Source organism: Chlamydotis macqueenii, chromosome 21 (assembly GCF_036417535.1).
Source record: "Chlamydotis macqueenii isolate bChlMac1 chromosome 21, bChlMac1.mat, whole genome shotgun sequence".
NCBI lineage: Eukaryota > Metazoa > Chordata > Aves > Otidiformes > Otididae > Chlamydotis > Chlamydotis macqueenii.
Genome location: NC_141576.1, coordinates 6,537,383 through 6,560,517, shown reverse-complemented (window position 1 = coordinate 6,560,517; position 23,135 = coordinate 6,537,383). Strand labels below are relative to the sequence as shown.

The 23,135-nt window shown below is 40.6% G+C and overlaps 1 protein-coding gene across 1 annotated transcript in view; it reads left to right on the top strand.

Annotated features, from left to right (window-relative positions):
- Positions 1-5,472: 5,472 nt before the first annotated feature.
- DHRS3 (dehydrogenase/reductase 3) overlaps positions 5,473-23,135 on the top strand; it is a 32,257-nt gene continuing 14,594 nt past the window's right edge. Inside the window, exon 1 of the mRNA XM_086764502.1 lies at positions 5,473-6,819. Within this exon, the coding sequence (XP_086620628.1) occupies positions 6,625-6,819 (195 nt within the window). The 5' untranslated portion in view covers positions 5,473-6,624. The remainder of the gene's footprint in view (positions 6,820-23,135) is intronic.

The window sequence follows — 23,135 nt, the reverse complement described above, 5'->3', positions numbered from 1 at the left end:
CTCCTCCAGAACTGCTGTTCCCTAAAAAGTTTGTAGCAGTAACGGCAGTGATTCAGCAAGAATGAGCAAACGGACTTTCTGCTAACAATGGGTAAAGTCCTAGAAATATCCAGATAAATTATTAAAAATCCAAACCTTATCCTTGCTCAGACCATCATCAAAAATGCTATAGGTTCTGTTTGAATAAAGCAGCCATCGTCCCTCTATGCCTTCTCTTAGCCCAACTGAATCTCTCTAGAGATCTTATATTCCCAGCATCAATTTATAATGTGATCTTATTCATACACCTAAAACTGATCCATCTCAGCCTTCCAGCCAAAAAGTTTGCCTTTGACAACAGCGTTGTCTTCCTAAATTTCCTCCTCTTTTTGGCTTCCTTTCTAGAATTGTCAAGTTTGAAGAAGCTTATGACAGTTAGAGGACTTGAATTATTTCACCTCTGTATGTACTAGTGAACAACTAGCTCTGAAAAGAAATTATAGCTCCATGTGATTAGTTCTTTGTTAGGAAGGATTCAGGGAACATTTTATCTAGAGATTTTTTCCTAAGCTAGTTTACAAGCTTCCAGTGCAAACTTACTACAAGCTACTATTGTAATACTTACTACTACTGTTGTAAAACTTATTACAGCTACTATTCTGTTTTTGTCAAAATCTGTATCACGTTGGTTTAGTAAGATTTCAGTTAAAACTCTTGAAATAATAAGCTTCTCTAATTTTGAGGGCCTTATGTACTTAATTCTTCTACCTCCCTCATTCCTTGTGTCTTAGAAGTTTTGTTAGGACTGAGGAATTATTCAGAAGGAATGGTAAATACTGAGTGGCATAAAAATGAGGTAAATGTGCTGAACGGAATGTAAGATGAGTCAATCAGTTAACACAATGTAGTCACTTCATCTCTGTTTACATGTGGTATTTTTTCACTGTTCTCTCTTCCAGTTATGAAGACTCGGGCTAACAGATCGAGACAGATTTGGCTTCTAATTAAAGACAGGTGAGAAAAAAAAAGAAGGGCAGTTAGTAGAAATGATAATATCTAACATGTACTAAAATGACTAAGCAATTGAAAGAAATACCACATTATTGATGTTGCATCCCTTTGAATTCCAGGTAGCACCTACGTGCACTTGAAAACACGGTACTTATGCTCATAAAGACAGTTGGCTTTACACATACTGAATCTAGAAAGGGATGTCATCTAGAATTTATAATTACTCAGTAAGACATTTGTTATATCTTTATTCATTATACTGACTTGTGAGACCCTGGGAAAGCAGTAAGACATCCAAATGTAGCTTTTTCCACAAGGCTGGACACGTTGTTTTCTGTCAAGGCTGGAAGTTAAACAGAAACCTGGTCCCTTTGAGCTCAGTCCATGGCAAAACTCCACTGAGAAGGCAACAGTATCAGACTCTTCATACTTACTAGCATATAGAAGGACAGTGTGAAATCATAGAACCACTGGGACACATTTCAAATGGAAAATGTGAACTCAGGGGAAGAATGAAATCAAGAAGCACAAAAATTTAGCTCTTGATTTATCCAAATCTGACAGCAGTACTTCATGTAACAAAAACCAGATCAGCTTGGCAAGAAGTTTTCCTTTTTTAAAGGAGGTTTAGTTTTAATCTCTGATCGTGACAGATTGTCTATGGTCAAGAACCCTGCACTGATGTAAAAAACCGGTATTACTGACACCCTGGTAACACAGACTGTCCATTGTGTAATAGTGCTGTTCTGTGTTCCCAGTTTTTTCACATCTGCTTACCAGTGTACTGTATATATTTTTGGTGGGTTTTTTCAAGTTGAAAGCAGAATTGTTAACCCAAATGGCTTTCAGATACGCCTTGAGCATGCTTTTAATTTCCAGCTCCTTTTCCTTTCAAAAGTTCTTGCAGTTTAGCAACTTCACTCGCATGAACAGACTTTCAAGTTTGCTAGGAACTTGGCTCTATGAGCAAATGTGGAGTTCTGCCTATATATATATACAGCTGCAACATCAAGGTCTAAGCATTCAGACACTCTACTTGAGCCTCTTCATAGATCCATGTAACATTGTTCTGCAAAAATGGACCTTTGTTATGCAAGTGATGTGTCTAGAGAGTGTATCAACTTGTTTCGGAGGTAAAAGTTGTTTTTTCACTGCTACTTATTTCTTAAAGACAGGGCAAGTAAGAAAAAGTAGGTGTCTGACTCTTATTGAGAGCATGCGTAAATCTGCACTAACTACAATTCAAAAGCTGGGTTTCGGTTACTATAGGCATTCCTGAGGTAGCCTAAATATGAACAACAGATTTAGTTTTAAGCTGGACTATTACAGTTAGGCACTATTGGGGTCAAACATTCAGAAAGCGTAAACTTTTATAGCATCTTTTTAGCTGTAGTCCCAGGAATTAGTTATTCAGGGATTATCTAAATTTAAACCTCTTGATTCAGAATAGATTCCTAAAACTGCATTAAAGCTATCTTTCTTTACGCTTCTGTTAACAAGTACCAACCCAGAAATTTCAACAGAAAAGCGAAGGCCTAAACTGAATGAATTACCACTGAGATTACATGACTACGTTCTTGCTCTTGTTGCAAACTGAAATGAAACATAGTTCAAAGAGCCATGAAAATGGCTTAAACCAAGTTTTGGGGTTATTTTGCAATTTATACTTTGTGGTGAATGTCTGTATAGAAACAAATAATTCAGTAGTTGCAACTATCCAAAATGCAAAATTAAATTCTCCAACTAAGTGACAGCATTAGAAACTGACGCAATTTTACAAAATTAACAGGCCAGCTTACTGAATCCTCCAGGGCAGTGGTTAAGGACTTCTGAGTAGAAACATGGAAGGGATTCGCTTTGGGACGACTTTTAACTTGTAATTCAGAACAACTGCTGTGATGTGAAAGATCCTTGTTACCATCAGCACAGGTATGTTCTAAGTGTCTGCTTGCACCTGTAGACATTCACTGAAAGCAGTTTGGATCACCAAACCTGTGTGAAAGTACCATTGAGGAGGTTTCACTAACAGAGATAAACTTTTTGAACAAAAGCACATGTTGGTTTTGTAAACGTGATGGTTTGGAAAAAAACCTCTTGCCAAAAAAAAAAGATTGCAATGGTTACTATACAACAATCAGATGAAATCCCAGAATACTACTTTTTTGCCACTTTTCAGAGTGGAACTGCAATTATAAGGGACAAACCCCAGCTGTTCTCAGTGTTCTATATAGTATGTGTAGAATTTAAAACTACTTGACTTTTTGGTTGAATTAGGTGAATTTTAAACTAACTTGCATATATTTTTCATTGTATTTTTTACAGGCAAGATGCAGTAACTTCAGTTTTACTGTAAGTCTGCTTTTGCTTCTTGCTTTTGTACATTTGTACAATATAGTAGCTTCTGTTTTTCACTGCTTCAGGGTAAATCTAAACTAGTAAACAAGTAAAATACTTCATACTTTCATGAAATTTGACAAGCAGGTTAGGAAAAATTTAGATATCTACAACTGTCTTTTTACTCCCACTCCAAATTTGGTAGCAACTTTGCCTAAACCAAAATCATAACAAATGAAAAAACCCCACTTTCAATACATTTTAGAATATTATTCAAGCTAGAAATAGATACACAAAATCAATACCCACAAGATTATTCCATTCCCAGTGGCTTGAAATGACTTGCAAATGTTTTAAATTGATAATTTTGGTTTTAATCTGAACAAGTTAACTGTGTAATACTGCTGCCTTTTCTATTTTAAAGGTGTCTATGGTGATTTATGCGTAAAGAGACTGAACTCAGGAATGAAAAAATCAAATTTACTTTTATGAACTTCATATCCCTTCATTTTTAACACTGCTCCTTATTTCCATACCAGAAAGTTGTTGTATTTGTTACCAGTCCAGACACTGAGTCATTCTTGTTTAAACCAGACACTAGGCTCTCTGTGTAATTTCTCTCTCTCCTTCAGAGTTTTTGGACTGAGAGGAAAATTGTAATGCCAGGTGCCTCCCCTAGCTCCAATTCTAAAGGTATTACTGTAAAAACACACAGAGGTGCTAAATCCAGCCAAGCAGCAATGGAAAATCTCTGCGCTCTGGTTATTTCAGAGGCAGCTAAGTTAGGGAATACCACCTGATCCTGACAGTTTGTACAGACCTACAGTTTCCAGTTAGAATGCTTCAGCAACTTCTTTCCAAAAACCTCTCTCCTGACACTTTATGATGATGCATAGTCATATGGCTTATTTCATATGAGGTAACCTGGCATTTAAAGGTAAGAACTCTGCACATTTCTCTTTAAATTTTATTTTCTTTTTCTCTAAAAACTTTTGTGGAACTTGTAACAGAGCTGAAATTAAAAGATTTAGATATTGTCCACATTTTGTGTTAAAAAAAAACTACATGTGATATAAGTTTTAAATGTCCGTGGCACCAAAAACTTGGTTGCTCTTCTTTTCGCAAACAAATAACCTCTGAACATTCTTACTATATGGCCACTTAGAACAACGCCTGCTTTCAAAAATACCTGTTTGATTCCGAAGCATAAAATTAAATTTCTTTTCAAAGAGATTCCGCTTCCTAACTCACTTCAGCTGGTTCTGCAGTACAGCTCGGCTGCCTGTGCATAGATGTGTAGACTCATACATTTCCATTGCAGTGGTGCTTTAGTCACTATAGATGTAAAAAGTTGTTTGAGGTCTTTCAAATTTGTCATTTTTTTTTCAGTAATTCTAGTTTTTACCACTAGATGGCTTCCCAGGATAGTGGATATAGATCCAGATCTCCTGAATTAACATGTGGCATTGGCTTCATTTTGGCACATTCTTAATGAAATATGTAAGTTCTTCCCAGTACAACTGAGAAGACAGCCATATGAGGTTTGACATCCCTGAGCATCTTTTGACATCCTGAGAGCTTTGCATATTGGGTTATTTCTGATTGCTGCCACAACTACTAACTGCAGGAGCAGCTCTCGGTCAAATGTGCCGTTAGATCCTCCTCAGAGATGCCTCATCAGCACAACTGCAAACGTAACCTACCTGCCCAACGTTTAACGGTGCAAACAACCATGCTGGGGAACCTAGCTGCAATACACTTTGCCCTTTCTCCTCTTACAACATAGTTTAAAGTGCTACGGAGACCTTGTGTTGCAACTATGCCCTTGTAACTGGACAAAAATGCCTTGGAAAAGAGGAGGAAAAAAACACCCTTTGTTGTGAGAAAGTGACTCTCCTTCTTTCGTTGAGAGCCTGCCTTTTTTTATTGCCCTGCTACTAAATCGCCAGTTTTCAGCAATGCAAGCGTCTTCCAGCTTGGAAAATCCATGAGTTGTCACGTTGGGCACAAAATCATTGGTCCAACCGTAGGAGATTCTGGTGATTCTCAGCCGAGGCTGGATTCAGCCCGGCAATCCAGGGCTGAAAAAAGTTTCCCCGTCCACAACAGCTTATCTTGGGCGAGCAGCTCTCTGCCAGAGCTCCCTGAGGCAGAGCCGGCTCCCTTGAACTCGCCTTAACCCTGGCTGTTCCTGGAACCGCTTTTTCCTGGGCTCGAGTCCGACCACGGCACCTTCCCTCTGCTGCGGGTAGGTCGGGGAGGAGCAGGGGCTGCCTGGCGGGGTGACAGCGTGTGCTTCGCTTACAGCTGCGAGCCCCGGCTTGCAGCCTGCCTGCCTGTGTGGGTTTGTGTGCGGTGGCTGCGAGAGCGCTCTGGGGGAGGGGAGAGCCCCGCCAGCCACTCACAGAAACAGTAGTGAAATCTCCCCGACACTTTAACTGTCAATCAGGCTTAATGGGGTATAAAAACTCCCCAGCGCCGCGGCTCTGATAGGCAGAGAGCGCAATAGGGACAAATGAGTAAGAGCCAGAGCTGAAATAGTGCACGGCGTAATTCCTGCTCTGTGATCACAGATACTCCAAGTGAAAAAAAAAAAAAAAAAAGGAAAAAAAAAAAACAAACCAGAAGAGGGGGCAGAGAGAGGCGGTTGTCAGCTCAACCTTTGCAACCGGCTCAGGACAGAACGTCTATAGATATTTATAGATATTAAAACAAAAACAACAACCTTATCCTGAATAGAGCCTTTCTTAAAAAGAAGGTCCTGGCAATTCTGTCTTATTTAAGCAATTTCCTGAGTCTAAGAATAGAAATGAGCTGCCTGCAAGGCACTGCAGGCTGAAATTTGGAGACATAGGCTGCTTTATTTTATTTTTCCAAGTATAAAAGCCTTCTGTTTGGATACTGGATTTTTATATCGGTCTTTGAAGCGAAGGGATGTATGGTTACTTTTAATTTTATTTTTTTCTCTCTCTCTTTAAAAAAAAAAATTAAAAACTTGCCTTCCAGTTAAAAAGCAAGGAAACTGTTTTACCTGCATGTGACAATCCCAAGGACACCGATCAAGAAAGAGGGGAGTGACTTGGTCTTCTGCACTACTTTACTCCTACCCCAATTTTTTTAGGGGGAGAAAAGGATTTTTCCAGTCCAAGAATCTCTTGCCCCCAAGTTTTGGAAGGGGGGTTGAAGACTTGTCACCCATCTGGGGGTGCATGAAGGGTATTGGTTTTCTTTCTCTGTTAACTTGGTTTTGTGAAGGGTCAGAAGAGAATTTTGCCTTCCCGACTTGCCTGGAACGAGAGGATGATTTGGAAATGGCTGGGCGCTTTGCTGCTTTTCCCCGTGCAGATGGTTTATTTGGTGGTGAAAGCTGCCGTGTGCCTGGTGCTGCCGCCCAGGCTCCGAGACCTGTCCGGGGACAACGTGCTCATCACCGGCGGGGGCAGAGGCATCGGTCGCCACCTGGCCAGGGAGTTTGCTAAACGAGGAGCCAGAAAGGTGAGCTCCGGCGCGGAGGGGAGGGGGGCAGGAGGCTCCCACCTGCTGCTCTGTCGGGGAGCCCTCCGGCGCGGGGGCTTAAAAGCCTTTTCGCTCAGCTGCGGGTGGGATTGATGGGGTCGCTTTGAAAAGGTGACAGGGGAGAAGGGGCACTAATTTTGCAAAACCCTGGCGCGGCGAGCCGTTACGTCGACTTTCATTTCAGCAGTTGTGCGCTCCTCCTTCCCCGCATCCTGTCTCTCCCCACCCCATCTAAGAAAACGGGAAGGTGCGAGAGGGGCCCCCTCGTGAATTCTCCTCTGCTGACAAAGGCGAGGTTTTCGCTGCAGCCTGTGTTGTGTGGCAGGGGGAGGAGAGCTGTGTGACTGCCAGCTGTGAAGCCAGCGCTCCCTTGCATTTCTGTTTACCGGGCTGCTTCCTGGCAGCCCCGCTTGCTGGGGCTGTGCACGGGCGGGGAGGGGGCGGCTGCCCGCCGCCTTTGGCCTTTCCAGCTGAGCACGTCTCTAGCTCTCCTCACACGCAGCCGGGCTGCCGCTCCACGCGTGTCACCCCGGAGGAGGGGGGCTTCACGCGGGAAAGGACAAATGGGGCGTGCGGGAGGGCTCCCGCTCCTCATAATGCATTCTCGGGAAAGGGGGGAGAAGAGTTCGGTTTCACTCGTGAAATTCATTCCTTGTGCTCTCAGAAGCCCCTTGTATTTTGCTTTTTGCCAGCCCAGAGTTGTTCAAAGGTAAGATGAATGAGGCCCCAGCAAGGAAGAAAAGCACAACATGAGTAGAGCTGTGAGATTGTTTGCACGTTTCCTTTAGGGAAGAGGGAAAGGGGGAGAGGCTGAGGCTGGTCTATCTGTACGGCAGCCTGGAAACGCCAGGGTAGGTGGGCTGTCCATTCTCTAGCTCAAGAACTGGTGGTTTACCTTGGAACTTTCTGTTTTCATAAGTACAGGTGTCTCCATATGGGTGAATCGATCTGGAATACAAAAAACACCCATACCCTGAAACCAGGCCTGAGATTTGAAGTGTCATCTCCCCCTTTATGGGTAATGAAGGGGAGCGATTGTGAAATTAGACAGCTCCATAAATACTTCCTCCTGTGAGAGGATGAATGAGAGTAAACAGAATAAAGAAGAAAAATACAGAATGAGAAGATATTTAAAGAAAAAATTGCATTTAGTTTGGGATATGTTTTGTCACTTCCTTACACATGCACTACACTTTTCTTTGTGTGGTATAGAGCTGTTCTGGCAAACAATTTGGAGGTGTAAAGTATGTCAACATTGAACTTTGATGTTTGTATATGCTTGTGTTTAAACATCATGTGGAGATTTACAAATTCTTGGAGACAGAACAAACAAGTTGACTGACCTTTGGACCCAAGCAATTTGCTGAAAGTGTATTTATATTATCTGTTAGAATACCATGGCTCATTATTTATTTATTTAGTCCGGCTGGTTGCTATGCTAAGCCCTGATACGAAAGTACCACCGTTTCTACAGCTGATTCAAGAGCTGCTTAGCTGCAGTTGAGCCAGAAGCTGAACAATGGCAGTCAGCCCTCATGAACCAGGTGGCATGGGCCAAGAGGAGAGGGAGCTATTTAAGATACAGAGGTATCAGATACAGACTGTAGTTCGTTTGTATGTCTTATCTATAAAATCTCTACGTATCTTAGAAGAAGAGAATAAATGAGAAGAATTGTCGGGAACCTTTGTACTTGTCTCATAGGATGTTGTGAAATGCTCTGTGTTGCTAGTTACTGTTTAGAGCTTTGGGGTTTTTTTTTCATGTCTGTCATCAAGGTGTTTCAGTTTTTGCTTTTACTGAGTTTGAATTAGATTCTCCTTTTGGTTACATGATGGCTGTCCAGTAAGTCAGATATGGCACTCCTCTCCTTTTGATCCTCTCTGGTAGTGGCACTGCCTTTCTGCCTTTGGTAGTGGCACATTTTCTCTGCAACACTAAAGTGGGCTTATTCTTTTCTTCCTTAACATTTTTAATGACAATTTTACCTAGATGTGGTAGTTTCCATTCCCTTTGCTCTGAGATTTCATGTCTTTTCTGTCTTCTGTCCTCAACCTTGACCTTGTCAATTTAATGCAGTTTCCATGTAGAATGCAAGACCTCTGTTTGACACTGCTCTTCGATTTTATGCTTCCCCTTAGACAATCAAAAAGAAACGGAAAAGACTTGACGTGCCTAGCAAGGCATATTTCAGTAAGGCTTGGGAAAATTAACTGCTCTGGTTTTCTGTTGTCTTCTTATGCAGTTAACTGTTTCACAATTATATGCAAAGCTTGAATTATTGATCATAATTAAGCATTTATCACAGATTCTGATGATCAGATGATGTAGTCACAATATTCCAAGTTTAGAAAAACACTTCCACCAAAGGTGTGAAATTCTGAGGCCAAGCACCGTGTTACATAGAGGTGAACGGAAACGCTAACCTAGAGATTCAGATTCTCATAGTGAGTATGCAGGATGTCTTGAAAAACTCATCACAGCGCTTGCGCACACAGACATAGTGGCGGAGTTTTGGAGGTAGGCGGCGATATATAACCATATTTTTGAGATTAGAATCTTCTGAAAGATAGGTTAGTTGAGACTGTTAGTATAGGAAATTTCCTCTGATAATTACTCTGGATTGGATTTCATCTTACGCTCTGTTTTCAGAGGCTGGTTTTGTTAATCACAAATGACATGTAGCTGAGCAGTTTTCAGATACGATGGCAAGTGTTGTATCTCACTATGATTACGAATTGTCACATGTGCAACTTTTTTACTGTAAAATTTGATCCTGCATTTAAAGCTATGAAGACGGCAAGAAATAAATAAAAAAAGTTTATGCAAATGGAAATATAGTGTCTTCCGCTTGATGGATGAGCGTGGAGACTGCAATTCTCAATCCAACAGAATGGAAGTCTCTTGGGCATGATCATGTAAATCCATCCCGATTCCCATTCACTACTCCCATTCTTTTAAGTCCATTGCTCTGCCATTGTGCCTCAAGCATAACTTGGCTAGATAAGTGTCTAGAAGACATTTCCTTTGAAGGTGATGTTTCTTTTCTCATGGTTGTTCATTGGCCTCTCTGATGAAATGGCCAATAAGGGGACAAAGCCATGTCAGTTGTATTTTCTGTTTTGGAAATGTGTATCTTCTGGGTTTTTTTTCCATTAAGACTACCAGTGATTTTTAGGCAATGAGAGACTTCAATCATTAGATCACCTCTGTTCAGGTGTCTACCAAGAGGTCAAGGGATCCGTGCTCCTTTTTTACTTTCAAGTAGAAGTTTACAAAATCTACTTGGTCATGAGAGGCACTGTGTATACAAATGCTTCCTGTAGCACTTCTGGAAAAAAACCAAAAGCATTTAAATTTGCTGCATGGCGAGAGAGTGGTTTACAGATGATGCGGGACATGTTAGTGTTATTATGAGGGATGAATAGCACTGAATTTTCTCCAGAAGTACTCAAGTATGGTAATTGAACTGTCATGCTGTTTCCCAGAGATGTGTCCAGATTTAGAAGTGCCGGATGAGGAGTTACTGTGCTGCAGCTGAGTTGCTGGAGAAATGCACTTTTTTGGGTTTGGTTCATTCTTGGTTGCTTGCAAAATTCAAAATTTTCACTATTGTTGATTTTAACTCTTGAGAATTTTGACTGCACCTTAAAAGTATTTGACAAATAGAGCATCACCTCTGCCTCAGTCTCGCACATTGGTAGCTTTGTTAAGGCTCTTAGTTTTGGCTATCCTGTGGTTAGCCCAGATGGCAGAGTATATGTGTTAATGAAATGGGAGAGGGAGAGGTTTTTATGAGTTTATGATTTAATGCCTACAAAAGAGAAGTCCACTTCCAAAATTCAATGGTGTTTTGCAACGAATATACTGTGTAATCGAGTTAATATTGGGAAGAGTAGCCCCTTTGAACAATATTTCTTGTGCGGAAGAACAGTCCTCTACAGATGTGAGTAGTCAGGGGGACGCAGGGCTGAATGGGCTCGTTCACTGGTGGTTAGAGTTGGAAAATGCACCTGGTTTCCTCTATGTCATTTGCTTTCCCTACAGCATTTTCTATTATAGGCCTTTGCCAGAGAGTTGTCAGCCCTGCTTTTGATGATCTCCAGTTATGAAGTTTTGATTTGTATGTCTTTTATATGTCATTTGTATGTCTTGCTCTTTGTTAGGCTTTCTTTTAGGGCATTTCCTTGATGTCTAAAATTTTTCCTTGCAATTTTAGTTTACTTTGTTCTCAGATTCTTTAATCTGAGGTCTGAAGGAACAGGAAACAGATGCTTAGTTCTTCAGCATTCTGGATTATTAAATGACACCGAAACCTGAGAAAAGTAACTGAAAAAGATATAGGCTAGAAACCGATTCCCCAAGCCGAGTGTATATTTTAGTATTCAAGGTTATCTGACACTGTCTTTGGAAGAGTTTCTTAGGCCTGTCCTGTTGGGAGACTGGTCAACAGCCATTGGTTTTCTTTAGGTTTTTTTATTTACACTGAGGGCTCTGGACTCAGAAATTAGCAATGTTAATCTTCACCAGCATATTGACAAAGGATTTTATACAGCAGTGCTTTTCTGTTGTTCCTTTGTGATAATTTCTGTGATCTCAGTTTCTTTCACAGTATGTCTTTGTCTTCCTATTTTGTCTTCCCCCCACCCCAGCCGTGCTATGCTTGCTTTTTTGGGAATTGTAGCTACTGACAAATGAACAAGAAGGCTTCTACAGAATCAGGAGTATTTTGGCATGAGAGATGTCTTCAGAATACCCAGTGGGTTAGGAGCCTTGTGTTAGTGTGATAGTACGGCAGAGACGAGTTGAACGATTCCTGTTCACCTTGCTGAGAGTTCTTCACATTCATCACTGTGCAAGAAGTGGCCTGGCAAACACACTGAAAGATCTCTCCTTTCACTGTTCTGTCGTCTGGACATCCACTTCCTGCATTGCAGGAAACTATGCGACTCAGAGGGTTCGCATGCTTGTGCGGCGGATGAAGTCAGCAGTCTGGAATATCAGGACGGACAAGACCCCTTACGAGATGGCAAGGAGCTAGTATCACCAACGAAAACAAGAAGCGGAAACTTCGCTCTTGCACGGAATGTACCACTTGATAGCCATGACCTCCCTCTGTCAGCACTGGCGTCTAGACAATTCTGTCTGCAAGGTGCTTTTAAGAGGATGGCAACATGACGGGCAGCTGTAGAACACTACAAACACAATAATACAGCGATTATTTTGGGATAGTGAACAAAGATCCTGAAGGCACTATTTGAAAACTTCTGCTTTGAAAACTGATTAAAGATCTTTGTTGTTGTTATTTTGGTTTGTATTCAGCTTATAGCACTCCTGATTTTGTTCAGGCTACCAAAAAAAAAAACGTGCCTGAAATATCAGCTGTTCTTTCTGTCATTACTTTCACAATATTTTCAAAGTCAGACCTTAATATCTTCATTTAGGAAGATACCTTGCCATTTGAGCATGCTGTCTTCTTTCGGTTCACTTACAGCTGGGATGGTAATAAGAAGTCAGTGGAGGAAGGAGCACCAAGGAAGGGATGAGAGCTGTGCTGGAACCTGGAGCCAGTTTCCCTTGGTGTTCCAGTGAATTCAACAGAACTGAGAACCTCAGAAGACTTGCAAGTGCTTGAGAGCCTTGTAACTGGCGAGTTTTAGCTGTGTGAGATTTTTAGGCTATAAACTCTGTTAAGGATGAGAGTCGCAGAGAGATTATGTAAAAAAATAGTGTCAGGTCTTGAATTTAGCTTTGCATTCCCTGTAATGGAAACTAGGCAAGTTTTGAAATGAATTTCTACAATGACATGCTCCTCCCACATTATCTACACAAACTGCATCTGTAGTTGTATGAATATTTCATTTTGGTCTTTATGAGTCATATTGACATATTACTGTCCTGGTTTGTATGAATTAGTATATACATTTTAAAAACTTCTTTATAGCATATACCAATGCTGTATGGTAAAAGATCACTGCATTGTGACTAGAGATGGAAATTAATTAATACTAATCTCCTGAAGTGAGGGCAAAATACTTAGACTGATGGTAAAATTCCTTCAGAGCTGTGCCCTTTTTTAAGGTGTAGAACAAAAGCTATTAGTATCTCACAGGGATTTCAGTAAGAATTCTTAATCTAAAATGTCTTTTAAAATACTGTTCATTCTCAAACATTCACCTCTCATTTCACCGTCAGAACCTGCAGAATACTCTTACTAAACTGTATTTGAGAATTAGCCCTTGCCTGAAGAAAAACCTGCCATCAAATTCTTAACGCACAGGAATTTTAATCTGCCATGGAGTCCCACCCAGATGGGCTGTAGTGTTTCAAACCTGAAAACATTTCTTTTGTCATGTACAAAGGCGTATAATTTCTGATAATGTGCAGGAGGAGTGGGGAAGGGTTGAGATGCCATTAAGTCCTTGGGCTTGCTGTCTGTCAGTTTTTAAATCCACTGTGGCTGGGCCACTCATCAAGAAGATATTTGCATTCTACAAGTAATAACTGATTTCTGACATCTGTATTGCAATTCACTCCGAGTTCAGAACATGAACAGACCTGATCTGGCCACCTCAGAGGAGATTAGGCCTGATAAAAGGAAAAGAGCTGATTTAAAATTACATTATTTCAGAGCTGAGAGGAACTGGTTTTCCATAGAATACGATTAATCACCATGTACTGGTTTTTAACAGGCACCACGATCTAACATAGTGAAATGATAAAGCCTTTAAAATTATGTTTATAAAAGAAAGGGACACAGTTCTGATGGACTTTACCCAGCGCAAGTGCAGTATGCAAATGTACTACACAAACAGATGTTGAGTTGGCCTGGTGTATAATGATTTTTATACTCATAAAGACTTATAAAGACTCAGTGTAAAATTTACATACATCTTTTTAGATTCCAGTACTAAGACAGTGTTGTCAAGAGAGCATCTGTCCATGAAGGCTTTTTCTGCACTGTGGAGATACCAGAATGACACATAGTCCTTGTATCTAATGGATTTCTCAGTAATTCAGCAATGCAAATAAGTAACTAGCCATTTTGTAAAGGCAATCTGACATGCCTCAGAGTGAAAAACAATTAAATATAAAAGGAAATGTTGCATTTTCTATGTTGTAGACATTTCAGAATGATGAGAATATTTACCCATAGTGCAAATATCAGGTTCTAGGTAATTAATCTCTCCTGTTATGTGTGTGGTTGAAGAAGAAAAACCATAGGAACTGAACAGTTTCAGGCATATTCTTAATGATGGTTACTTTAATCTTATTTAAATTTACTTAATCTTACAGCAAACTATTAGAGCATGTCGTAACGTAGCAGTACCCAGAAGTACGTGAAGAGAATTGAGGAGTGAATGTTTTTGTCATGCAAAAAAAAAAAAAAAATTAATTTGGAACTTTTGGTAAACGATGAGAGAATAGATTTTATTGAGTTGCTTTATGGTCTCCAGAAAGGCTTTCTTTTTATAAAGATTATATACTGACAGTAACTTTATTTAATGGCTTCCTGTTGGCAGCTTGCTTCCTTGTTGATTGAATTTAAGAACGGGCAGAAGAACCCTTGTTTCAGGTCCCAGGCACAGATGGCATTAAGCCTGTTACGTGCGGTGGTGCCGAGGGCAGCGGTTTGGATAATATGCTGAGTAAGTGTCTCTGCTTGGCAAGCGCAGCCAGAATTTATCAGCTATCGGATCTGTTGATGTCTGTGAAGCAGCAGTCCGGCTGGAGCTGTTTTAGCTTATGACTTAGAACATAACCTGTCTTTTGTTACTGAGTATGTTGTAAAGAGAATAAATAACGTTAACAAGTGGAGCTTGCACAGTAACAGGCTTGTTGTCAGGTGATGTCATGTGAAAATACTGTCCCAAGGAGACCGTGCTGTGTTGGCACACCAAAATCCAGCACTTTGAAAAAGGCTTAAGGACTGGCATCAAGACAGGTAAATGAGGCTTCCCACAAAATACAGGGACTGTGTCAATCCTGTAAGAAATCTGGAGGTAAGTTTTAAAGATGAGGTTATATATTAATGTTGTTGTAGCGCCTCAGAAACCCACTTGTGCGCCAGAAATAATTTAGCATAAAAATGCGAAATGTGCTCTATAAGGACAACAGAAAAAGATGATGCCTACCTCAGGATTTACAATATAAAACAAAAGGCACCAGCTGAATGCCATCACAGAAGTCTGTGCTGATGGGGATTGTAAAGCAAGTGATTTCAGCACCACTCGTAGCTATTTTTAAGGTTTTGGAAAGGCGTCACAGCAATGGAGGCCTTAAAGTGGGATCTGAAGAGCAGCTAAGGAGTTTTAGGGAATGTTTACAGAGGTGCAGATAGAGGTAGAAAACACAAACGTTTGAAAAATCCATGCAGAGAGGTGAAGGCTGCAAAAGGAACTCTGATGCTAAGTGAAAGGTGATCAGTAACATGGGAGTAGCGGCCTTGAAAGTGAATGCAGAAGCTTGGATCTGGAAAGCTCAAAGAGAAGGCAGTGAAATTCAAAATGAGAGTTGACGTGGTCAAAGCAGTAGACCAGGTATGCGATCTCGAGTGGGAGAGTTGAGCCAGATGACCTCCAGAGGTCCCGTCCAGCCTCAAGCGTTCTGTGATCTTGTCATTGTCCCAAAGAAAGGAAAAAGGCTGTTTTCCTGGATTTCATGGCTGACAAGATGGTTTTGGTCTATGATGTTTCACCTTACTTCTCTGAAGTGATTAATCTCTATTTTATTTGCATTGTTTCATCACCCGCAGTGACTTGTACATGTACTGCTGTGTGTTTCTGCTACGTTTATGTCATGAGTCTGGCACAGGTTAGGAAAAAATTGTCTCAGATTTGTAGAACTATTTCCATCTGAAGCATTGACATATATAAGTCATTTTTACTGCAATATAAAATGAACTAAACGTGGTGTTGAGCTAATGTCTAATTAATCTGGCACAACAGTTTGCTTTAAGAGTGACTGTAAGCCCTGCATACATTTGTAAGTATTATTTATTTATTTATACTCTGCTGTGGAAACTTGTCTTGTTAGGGTGATACTATGCAGTGGACAGTAAAATTATGAAAGGAACTTGGAAGACTCTGAATAGACTCTGAATCACATTCCTCAAACAGATCAGCAGCATTCAAAGAGAACATACGCAGTTAGTACAGCAAGAACTCGCTGATGTTACATCTTACCACCATAGCCAACACCAGGAATTTAGCTAGATAGAAACCTGACAGGTATGAAAGTGTTATGACAGTATTGTCAAGAAAAGAAGTAGAACAAATAGATGATGATGGTGATGATGATGAACTTCACAGAAGTTACCAGTTAATTCTACAGGAACTGTGGGCAGAAGGAAAAAAAGACAACAGTTTTCTTTATTTCCTTCCCATCAATTTGGACAAGTGTGTAGAAATTTGTGTCTTTCCTTCTGGACAGTTTGGAAATGCCAGATAATGATTACTGAATTTGAGTGTTTGTTTTAAAATCCATTAACAAATGTTGATTGGTTTTTAATGTTAATTTTTCACTTTGATTTCTGGACTAAATTGAAGATGCAAATCGAATACCATTACTGCTTTAAGGTATTGTGTAGGAAAAGGAGCCTGAAAAGGAAAAATCTTAGAGACGGAGAACAACAGCCTCAGAGCTGACCACCGAGAGAGAACAAACTCTGGAATTTTTAAACCTATGTGCTTATCAGGAATATAAAGCAGAAATTATTAGAGAGATCTTCTTAGCTGTGCCCAGCCTCTGTTCTTCAAAGCATCATGTCAACATGCTGAAGGGTCGAACAAGTCAGACCCAGGCACTGCCAGATCCATTGGCTGATAACACTGACGCCAGTAGGAAAGGGTCAAATACATGTTGTTTGACCTTTATCCCAGTGGGGATTAAATTGATTCTAATTAATAGACTTGGGAATAGATGCGTACCTTGGCAGAGTTTGTGACTAATTTAAATTGTTCATCCTATTAGTTTAGCCATAAACTATGCATAATTACAAAAGGATTCTGTGGACAGCCGCCCTTATGTTGTCACCTTCTTAATTACAATTTATTGAATACAGTGCTGCAGAGCTCACTTGTTTTGATTAACATAGGGATTTCTGTTGTCTAACACTGCCTGGGCAAATGTGTCAGCGATCCCCTTAGGGCAATAAAGCAGTGTTTGAAAGCACAAACGCAGCTCTGCTGAAATCAGTTACGCTTCATGTATGTGACTCCGAGATAGATGCGGCTCTCAGTATGTCATCAGCGGCAGTACCTCTGAGTACACTTAACTTAAAATTCTGCATGTTTTGAGGTGATATAAAAATGATGCCTGGAAAGATTCTGGGCTGTGATTGTCCTGCAGTATGACATATTTTTAGCCACGGGTTAGAAAGAGTCTGTGTAAAGGTGGAGTGGTATGACCTGGCTAATATATTTCATCCGTTATCTACATGAAACAGCCATTTAAAATGGGTGCAAATGGAGTTCAAGCCTGGCTTCTCATTCCATCAGTGTTCCTCCTCTTGGCCAGCACAGGTACCAGCTGGTGTCGATGGGCAGTGTCTGTCCTTTCGGGATGTCCTCTTTCCCAGTAAATTCTGGACGGAAACTGCCAGCTGAGTTTCTGTGAGTGCTGACTAGTATCAGAAAGTGAAAACTTCAGACACTGAACAAAATGTTATTTCAGTGTTTCCTAGAAGCTTCGTTGTGAAGCAAATGTCTCCTGTATAGCTAGGCTTACATTAAAAAAATCAGGAGTTAACACTCAAAAAAAGCATGATATTTTAAGTAACTGTAGTTGCTTTTCCATTCTGTTTGCCCGTGGAATCGGTGGGTACACCCAACTCACATTTTCAAGATTTTCTTTGTATCTGAGAAGTGGACAAACTTGCAGCACTCTAACTGAAGGCAAAAAAAAAGGTTGGATAATCTTTTTTAACTCTGGGTGCTGGACCTTAAGAAAAACTTCAAATATACGAGACTTAAAATAAAGTAATAGGAGTGGAGGGTGTTGTAAACACACTGCACAGTTCACCTTTCTGTGCCCTTAAAAAGAATGGATCAACAATAACAGTGCACAATCAGATATGTTGTACATTAAGATTAAATTAGTGTTGGTCTCGGATCTGTCATTTTAATCTCCGTGCTAGGAGTAAACAGAGACAGCGCGTCTGCCTGACCGGTGCGGTCGCTGGGCGAGGCTTGGCTGTGGTAGGCTGGGGAGGGAGTGGGAAATCCTGACAGCCACTCGCAGCAGCTTGGTTTTGCGTTGAGTACAGACTCAAATTCCCTCTGGCCTACCTCCTGAAAAACAACCGAACCTTACCAGTGAGGTCAAAACTGAGTTACTACCTTAAAGAGAAGAGATGACCTCTTCCAAGTAGAATACTCAAGACACCCAGCTGGTACAAATACTTCTTTCCCAGAGTGGTAATGGAGCAGGGCTGGCTCTGACCGCAGTGAGCTGTCAGAAGTGATGTAAAAACATTTCCGAGCCTCTCAGGAGACACAGGAGTCCTGTCTCGCTAAGCCGCGTTGTTTGATTTGGGGTTTTGAGATGTGCTGATTGTGCTAAGTTGTAGAGTGTTCTTTGTGTTGCTTGTTATTTGATTTTAATCCAGGCCCCTCAGAGACTATTGTCCACGTTCTGTTTATGTTTGAATGTGTGCTTTATGGAAGCAAGAGGTTTGCCTCTTTAAAAGCAAAACATTTAGCCATCAAAGGGGTTTTCAAGGTTTCATTTCCCTAGATGATGACGCGTACCCACTGCAGATTGCTCTGTGACACATCTTATGCTGTAAGGACGTGTGCGTGCGTCGTGATCTGGCTCCTTGCATCTCCCGTCCAGCCCAGAGTTCACCCGTGGGTCAGCCAGCGCCTGCTGACCTCAGCGCACTTGTTTACTGCTCCCCCAGAGGAAGCCATGTGCTGATGGGTTTGACCACTGGCCTTATCTTGTTTTGCTCTAGCACTTGTGCAACATCAGAAATGTAGAAAAGTACCTGTAGATAGTAAAGTATCTACAGATACTTCTACAGACATCTATAAAGTGATTTTAGTTTCTTTTCCTGAGTTAAAAGGGAAGATAAAAGATAGAAAATTCTCAACCACTGAAATTATATCACAAGAACAGTGTTTTGTGTTATTGAAATTGTTCGTGCAAATAAATAATCAGAGTGCTGGTTATAGATTGGGGAAAAAAATTATCTCAAGGGGAGTCAGTGTGATTGGGATGAACTATTCTGCAATACATGAAGTCAGAATGGCTTCTTTAGCCACTAAAATCAGTAAAAACAGTTAAAATACTTTTGGTTTGCTTTTGAATCACAGATTTAGGCAAAGTCATGTTATTTTATCAGGATTTAGGCTTCTAAGTGCCATTTCAGCCATGACAGTCCATTACAGATTTCCTGCTGACGCATGTGGAGACTGCGTCAGTCAGCGCTCCTGCAAATCATGTCTGTGCAATTATTTTAGTCTTTTTGTGTACCTATAACTATTTTTCAGTGGAAGCAGATTGTTCTACAGTGAACGTGAGTCAGCCAGAAGTAGGCTTGTTTTTAGGGCTAAATTTCACACACTTCACAGAAGTAGGTTACAGATACCAATGCTCTGCAATCTGCTGGTGGACAGAATACCCTTCTGGCACCGAGCTGTGCTTGTGACCAACTTCAAACACTGTAAGGAATTACTGTGCCACAATATTATATTGTTGCCCCCTCAGCTAAATCTTGTTTACTGACTAGGTTACTTTATAGAGTTTATTTTACCAGAAAGTAAAGCTTATCTCATGTTCTGTGGTAGCTTAATCGATTTTACGTTCATGTTGAAGTGAATTAACTTCATTTTGCATTGCAGGAGCCTAAAAAGCATGCATGGGACAGGCAGTCATATCCAAAGGGTGGTAACTTCCAGGGACCTGTAACTTCTTAACATGCTAGAGCGTGATCTGTGATGGCCAACCAGGCCCTCTAGTTTAAATAATTGTAGCAGAATCTGATTAGAATTGCTTTGATCATGTCTGGATAAAAGTAATGACCGTAAGTTTTGTTTCTACATTTCAGTATCATTTTATTTAACTAGACCTGTGCTGTTGTCCACGTTTTTTAGAAGCAGAGTAGCTGCTTCATCTTAACAGTGCATTGAAAAAATTGGTATAATCAGTGAGAGACCCTTTTTAGCCACGCTGTGCCCCTTGGGGGGATGCACGCTCTGGGAGCTTACAATCTTCCTATTCCTGTCCTTCTTTGACTTAATAGGCTGAGAGAGTTAAATATGTCCTGAAAACTGTCATTTGTACAACAGACAAATAGATTTTAGAAGTTCTGCCCTGTTGCATAGCAACAGGCACCATTAAAAAATACTATTTTGAAGTGTACATAAAAAGATAGGAAGCCAGTTAAGCATTTAAACATTGAAGCTTTCTTCTAAGCAATATCCTTTATTTTTTTGACTAAAATACTTAGAAGAAAAGCCTTTTTTTGACAGCTTTCAGGTGGGCTTTAAATGGTAGCAATCCTCTTTTTCTGGAGGCAAAGAAGGGAGGCTTGTAGGGGAGCTTGTCTGGAGCTGTTGCTAGCGTTGGCTTTATACAGGAATTTCATGTAGGCTATTTTAACTCTCAGGACTTCTTCAGTAGCCTCATGGGAGAAATGATTTTTTCAGTCAGGAGCTGCATCTTATTATGTCCTTGGATGATCTGGAGCGTATTTTAGGCCTTTCTGGAGGGTATTTTACAATGACAGCGCTAGAAACGGTATTCATCCTTAGATTTCCATGTCTGTTCTTGTTGCAAGCCTTCTTCCAGTTTAACAAATTTACACACTTCCCCCAGTCTTCCCCTTCTGTGATGTTCCTGCAAGAGCTGGGGCTGTCTGTCTGCCTGCCTTGTAAAGGGTCCTTGTCCTCGTTCACCAGAGCTTTAATACATTTACCACTTTGTCCACCTTATTTTTGCGTTCTGCTAGCATGATAGTATAGCAAAATGCAGAGTCCCCTTGACTGGTAACAGGACTGTAATGACATTTCACAGATAGTAATCTTAGCTCCAGTTCTCAGGGCAGTCATCCGAGATTACTGCCAAAGTCCAGAACCGGTCCAGCATCAGAAGGCTAATTCAGTTACCTTTTGAGTATAGCATCTGATTGATAAAATTGTATTTATTATTTTTCATAGAGCTTGTAGGGGACTTTTATGTATTACCCAAAAATAAGTGAAGTGCTGCTGAAGTACTGCTAATGATTGATCTCAATGCAAAACTGAAGATGTTCTGAATTAAAGCTGACAATTTTTTACTCTAAACTGGTAATCCAGCGTAATTTATACTTTTGTAAGATATACAGGGGACTTAGCCCTAGGAGTCTTGCAAGTGCCGTCTCAAAGGTGACGGTGCAGTGGCCAGCCTTCTCCAGTAGAAGCTAAAACCACTCAGCATTTTAAGATGAGGCACTCTGTTACAGAAATAATCTCATAAATATAAAGGCAAACTCTAAAAAATAATCCAGTTCTATTGGCACCCAGTTTGTAGCCTTTTAATACTTATTTTCCATAAATTTATGTCAGGTCTAATTTTTTTTCCATTTTTTAGTAGCAGACTTTTCAGTTAACTGTTGGTTCAACCAGGTTATTTGAGGAGTTCCTTTCACCCAGTCAGGTGATGGAAAGAATACTGTGTTCGATCCACATTTTTAATTTCACATGTCCCTTACTTCTAACGTTACCCTGTAATCTAAACTTCTTTTTAATGTTTTTAGCTTTACAAAAACAAACCCTCTCACCCTTCTGTGTCAACAGAACTTTCTGTCATAGTAAATGTTTAACTGTATTACAGGAACGCTTAACCTGTCCCATGGTAAGAACTCTTCACCCTGAGAAGTATATGCAATCAGGAAAAATAATAATGCAGCATTTTGGAAGGAAAATGTGCAAACAGCAAACTTCCAGCTACATTGAAATGCCCTTCAGAACACAGCATTTTTGTCCAGCAGACTAGTCTTTTTTTTTTTTTCCCTTTGAAATGTTATTTACTGACTTTATATCCCTTCATCCTGTCTGCTGTACTCGCAGTACAAAAGGGCTTTCTGCACCTGCGTGTTTCCCCTCCCCACAATTTCCTGAGATCTTGGGGGACATTTTTATATAAATCTGGATTATAGGGATGGCGTGCCAAGCAAATGGAGGCGGCAGCACACTAGTTATTTTTACAGGATGGAGTATTATATTTCTGTTGGTAGATATCTTCAAATATATAACTTAAAAAACCTTACCCCTCTCCCCACCCCCGGTTATGCCACTTTTTTCCACTTTGCAGCCGGAGAATTTTACTGCTGGATATTTCTTTGTGTGCTTTCGTTCCCTGGAGCAGAGGCCAGTCCTAACACATGGTGTGGCAGACATTCACCATTAAAAATCTGTCGGTTTTTCCCCCACAAATGCTTCCAGGAACCTTTGCAGGGTGACAGCTTGTGGCCACTTGGTGCTTTTGTTGGAACGTGCACTCCGTTTGACCCTGTCCCAGCGTTAATAGGATTGTAAAGGCTGACTCCTGCGTGACCTCTTCTTGCAAACAACCCTAACCCTTCCCCTTCCTCCACTGTTCTGTACAACAGAGCTGAGAAGTGTTGCTCCCAAGGCAGTCTGGAGTCGCAGTTCGTGTTGCAGACGAAAGCAATTGGAAAAACCACTGGAAAAAGTCAGCATGGGGCCACCTGTCCTTAAATAGTCCTGGCTGTGGGAACAGTAGGCATTTGTTCACTTCTTCAGAGGGAACTGGTCTTAAATGCCTGTATGCAGACAGAAAATTACAATTTTTCTTTCCAAGGAAGGCCTCTATTGAGTAGGAGACAAGTGTTTACATACTTTCTGACTTTTTAGGTGCTGTTTGGTTTCTTCAGAAGAGAAAAGGGTGACTGGGGTATAAGTGGAATTGAGGGTGGCTTAGGTGAATGATGTTAATCCCGTTCACTGCTAAATCAACATACGAAGTAATAAAAGTTCTGCCTCTAGCCTAAAGGAATTGGAATTCACTCTTTTAGTCTCCTTCTGAAGTCTCTTTAGACCTAACTTTTAATCTCATTACTGTACATAACTCCTGGCCTTAACTCAGACCAGTTTATAATAAAGTCTGTGTTCTGTGTTTACCACGGTGTCAGGATTAAATTTAAATTAAGTTCTTATAGTCTAATGTCTCTACAACTTCTAAATACTAAGCTATAAGAGTTTGTGTGTAAAATAGGTACATGGGCTTACTCCCTGGATGCCCCTATGCATGCCTGTAGTCTTCCTCGTACCATCCCTTGCAGCTTTGATAT